The sequence below is a fragment of the Limulus polyphemus genome, unplaced genomic scaffold (genome assembly GCF_000517525.1).
Source record: "Limulus polyphemus unplaced genomic scaffold, Limulus_polyphemus-2.1.2 Scaffold1108, whole genome shotgun sequence".
Lineage (NCBI taxonomy): Eukaryota > Metazoa > Arthropoda > Merostomata > Xiphosura > Limulidae > Limulus > Limulus polyphemus.
In genome coordinates this window covers 237,434-242,341 of record NW_013666718.1, presented here as the reverse complement: position 1 = coordinate 242,341, position 4,908 = coordinate 237,434, and the positions used below count along the sequence as shown (strand labels likewise).

The following is a 4,908-nucleotide window of genomic DNA, read 5'->3' as shown; positions in this document are numbered from 1 at the left end:
GTATGTAACTGTTAGACACAAGGTATAGTAACAGTTACAGATTTTTTAAATGGTTTATTACAGACATTACTAGTTATGGTTTTCCTAGAGCCATGGCGTGACTTTGCCTGCAGTTTGTGACTGTAACTGTAGTAAAGACCTAGAAATAAGAATTTCAATATTTGCCTGCTAACTAAAACTCATGATTTCTTTATCTTAATTTTGGTTCAGATAACTTTTGTTAGTTAGGTTCATTTTGTGCACACAAGTTTTCTTTCTGTGAAGAGTCACTTTCATTAAAAAAATATCTACGTTAAGTTATTGAAAATAAATTAACTCTTTCCAATTGTAATATTTAAAGTACTGATTAAAAAGCACCTGTATGTTAGAAGTGGTGAATTGATTGTGTTTGTTTTAGGTTCGAATACTTGTGGGCTGACAGGAGTAAGTACAAGAAACCAACTCCTCTGCCAGCACCACAGTACATTGCGTTACTAATGGACTGGGTGGAGGAACAGATAAATAATGAGGAGATATTCCCTGTTACATTTGGTAAGCTGTAGTATCCATGTGGTATAATAAATATAGTTTTGAATCTGTGCTTCAGTAGTTTATGGATGTAGAACTTGACTTCAATGGTTTTATTACATTTTAAACTTCTTTTTATCCGTATCAGCTTCAAGAGTTTAGTAAAGTAATATTAACTTTTGGCACAGGTTCAGAAATAAAAATTCCAAAACGAATACTCACATATTCTCACTGAATAGCTATCTTCCTCATCTGTTTTAAGTGCTTTAACAAAGAAATTTGCAAGCCACTAGTCTTATGAAATCTCTCACCTAATTGCATGTGAAATCATGTGAATTTGCACTACTGTATGATGATGATGATGTCATCATGCAGCAGAACCCTCCATCAATAGGAGTCCAACACACCTCCATGTGCAGTGACTCCCCCCTATGTTATGTCTTTGTGAATCCTCATACGTTTCCTTGGTAATCAGACGTATTTAAATTTATTGTCTGTGTTCAATTTAATATAATCTGCATTGTTAACAAAAATTTGATTTTTGATTTCTTTGGCTGTTGTTTGAAAAGCTTTAATATTTTATCATGACTTTTTGAATGATGGTGATTTATAAATAGTCCTGAATGTGGGATGTTGTTCACACTTAGGCCTTATTTCTTCTGTGGCTTTTAGAGGCCAATTAACTGTCAGGATCATAGCAGCCATTTTTCATTGTGTTGTGAATTACGTCATGCTTAATGGGCCTCTAACTTGCATCTCTTCAGCCAAATCTCCTCCTTATTCAGGAATGATCTATTAGACTACGTCATTCACTTACTTTGCTTTATGTAGTACTGTACCATTCGTTAAATGACCTTAACCTTTCCATCTCTTACTGGATTCTGTTCTCTTCTATTTTACCTGTGTTCTTTATTATATTTCATTCTCTTACTTTATGACCCACGTTTATTGACTTAAGTGTTTCGTTAAGAAAACATAATGCTTATTGCAGTTAGAAAAAATATCCAAATGATTACAGACATTTTTCAAAGGTACAGAAACGTAGAGGGTTAGAATGTTTTACTGAAAAATCTTTTCCATAAATACTCACTTGTAGAGTCACGTCAGTTTGTTTCCTTCATTTCTTGATGTGTAAAGACTCCAGCTGTCACTTCAGTTTTGTGTAATTTGTACTCGTGAAGGGATATCGAACACACATTAACGGATGACTGGATAACATTTGTTCACACTTTTACCATCTTTATGTCCAACTGTAAGGATGACTGGATAACATTTGTTCACACTTTCCCCATCTTTATGTCCAACTGTAAGGATGACTGGATAACATTTATTCAAACTTTTCCCATCTTTATGTCCAACTGTAAGGATGACTGGATAACATTTGTTCACACTTTTACCATCTTTATGTCCAACTGTAAGGATGACTGGATAACATTTGTTCACACTTTCCCCAAGTTTATGTCCAACTGTAAGGATGACTGGATAACATTTGTTCACACTTTTACCATCTTTATGTCCAACTGTAAGGATGACTGGATAACATTTGTTCACACTTTTACCATCTTTATGTCCAACTGTACAGCAGATGAAATCATATTGAACCTGTGCTTTTGTTTCTAATTTAGTGATTGATCATATTAGGGATTTTTATTTATATAAAGTATATCTTGCATCATGTATTGGGAACTACCAAGAATATGATGTTAATAAAAACACAACTGTTGGATCAAATGGAACAGCTAAACCCTACTTGTTGCAAAAATGAATACCCTCACATATGATTACAATGCTGAACTAATGTAAACTCATACAAGCAATGGAACAAGGTGACCAACCATTTACAGAATTTTTTCTGGGCTCCATTGAAAAATGTAGTTTTTTAAGAATGTGCTTATGCTTTACACATGTTAAAAATTTCCATGATGTTTAAACTTAATTATATATAAATGAAAATGGTAGAAAAATTCCAGGTTTCTAAATCATTTTCTTGTTGAGTGGGTTGGTTGGAAAAATTCTGGGCAAATCCAAACATTTCCAGGCAGTTGTCTACCATGATAATGGTAAATCACGTGATAAGTTGCCCGGGTAAATACCCAAATTTCAGAGGTAAATAATGAAATGACCGACAAAATAAGATATTTCTACATGCCATAGTTTTTAAGAGTAAAAAGTTAATCTGTTTCCGTAAGTGCTTCATAATGAGAACGTAGTTTTAACTTCATAGGTGGATTGAAGATGATAATTTTTCTGTAGTTCAGAATGTCAGAGTCATTTCTAGTTTTTGATGTGATGCAAGTTATCCATTAAACAGTATCATTTTGAAACCTCTTTGTGTTATTAATAGCTCAAGCTTTCATAACTATTTTTTTAACAACCAATTTGCGAGAAAAGACAATAATACATGGTAAGGATAATGTAATACATGATAAGGGTATTATAATACATGATAATGGTATTGTAATACATGATAAGGGTATTATAATACATGATAATGGTATTATAATACATGATAATGGTATTATAATACATGATAAGGATAATGTAATACATGGTAAGGGTATTGTAATACATGGTAAGGGTATTGTAATACACGATAAGGGTATTGTAATACACGATAAGGGTATTATAATACACGATAATGGTATTGTAATACATGATAATGGTACTGTAATACATGATAAGGATAATGTAATACATGGTAAGGGTATTGTAATACATGATAATGGTATTGTAATACATGATAAGGGTATTGTAATACATGATAATATTTAATACATGATAAGGGTATTATAATACATGATAAGGGTATTGTAATACATGATAAGGGTAATGTAATACATGATAAGGGTATTGTAATACATGATAAGGGTATTGTAATACATGATAAGGGTATTGTAATACATGGTAAGGGTATTGTAATACATGATAAGGGTATTATAATACATGATAAGGATAATGTAATACATGATAAGGATAATGTAATACATGATAAGGGTATTGTAATACATGATAATTCCTGTGTATAAATGAAGTTTTAGATTGAGCTGTTGCCCAGTTACAGTTGTTGTGTTACAGCACTGTTAACATTGCTTGTACATATACAAAAAATTCCAAAAATGTGATTTTGGTCATTGGTATTTATATCTGAATATGCATTTATTTTGTCCCTAAGTGTATTAAAGGCTTAAATAATGTTATATGGGAACACAAGGGCCTCAACAAATATATTCCATGCTACTAGCTCCCTGGGTGTCACATCAACTAGAGAGATTGATATGACTAATATAGTTGATACTTCCAACATTGAATAAACAGGTAATGTTTCTCATATATATATATATATATAGGCTAGGCATTCAAAACATAGAATTTTTTTATCGTGATGTGGCTGATAAGTCATATAAACATTCAGTTGATCGGATGCTGATTAGAAACAGACTACCCAAATGAGTACGGATGTGTGAATCAACTGCTTTCTAAGCAGTAGTAGCAACAGCAAACATCTTTGACCAGTTAGTTGTGAGGGTAGCATTACACAGAAAGAAAAAATAGATATGAATAGCACAGGGTGGAATCTAGAAGTTTTTGCCCATGATGAACCTAGGGCAGTGTATGATACCAAACTTGGAAGTTTGCACTGGTAGCACCAATTGCCAAATGAAACTTGCACTGGTAATATCAAAGCTGATTTATCACCAGAAGAATTAGACATTGAGGTATGGTCAAGGTACACAAGGAGGCTTTACGTGAAAGTTTCGTCGAGCTGTTGGGAAGGTTTTACATACAAGAGACAGTTATTTAGTGGAAAGTATATGCACCTAACACCAATGAACCAACCCTAAGAGACCAGCAAATTTGATGATACTAATTGCTTCTTAGTGTACAGAAGATGAATGGCAAACTTCCTATTGTGAAGATCTAACTTCATATTTCGTGTTTTTTATCAGCATTTTCTCTATTATGAGATCTCGGTAGTGAACCATGCATTTTGATACTAAACACCCGACTTTTTTGCTTATTTTAGTATAAATATGCTCATTTTAAATTATAAGCAAGCGAGTGTCTTGTTACAATCAAATATACTTTTAATCTGCATTTACTTCTTCATCTAGCACCTTCTAATTGTGAATATTGCTCTGAAAAAGTGATGACTACCTTGGCAGGTGCCAATGAAAAGGTGCTTCAGGATTTTTCTATTGCATTCTTCATATCCTGTACAGATCTCCAATAAAATACTAACATTCATTCTAAATGAAAAAAGTGTTATTTCATGCAGAAATAGTTTTTAAATTTCAACACAGACTGGTTCTAATGGGCTGCTATAATAAAAAAATTACCACAGACTGGTTCTAATGGGCTGCTATAATAAAAAATTACACAGACTGGTTCTAATGTGCTGCT

At 32.8% G+C, this 4,908-nt stretch overlaps 1 protein-coding gene across 3 annotated transcripts in view; it reads left to right on the top strand.

The window, feature by feature from the left end:
• Positions 1-4,908, top strand: part of LOC106462169 (MOB kinase activator-like 3) — a 75,128-nt gene that overhangs the window by 12,285 nt on the left and 57,935 nt on the right. For all 3 annotated transcript variants that reach the window (XR_002611176.1, XM_022389349.1, XM_013922068.2), the window contains exon 4: positions 398-531. Coding sequence is in view for 2 of the 3 variants with exons in the window: in XM_022389349.1 (XP_022245057.1) it covers positions 398-531 (134 nt within the window). In the remaining variant the exon portion in view is untranslated. The remainder of the gene's footprint in view (positions 1-397; positions 532-4,908) is intronic.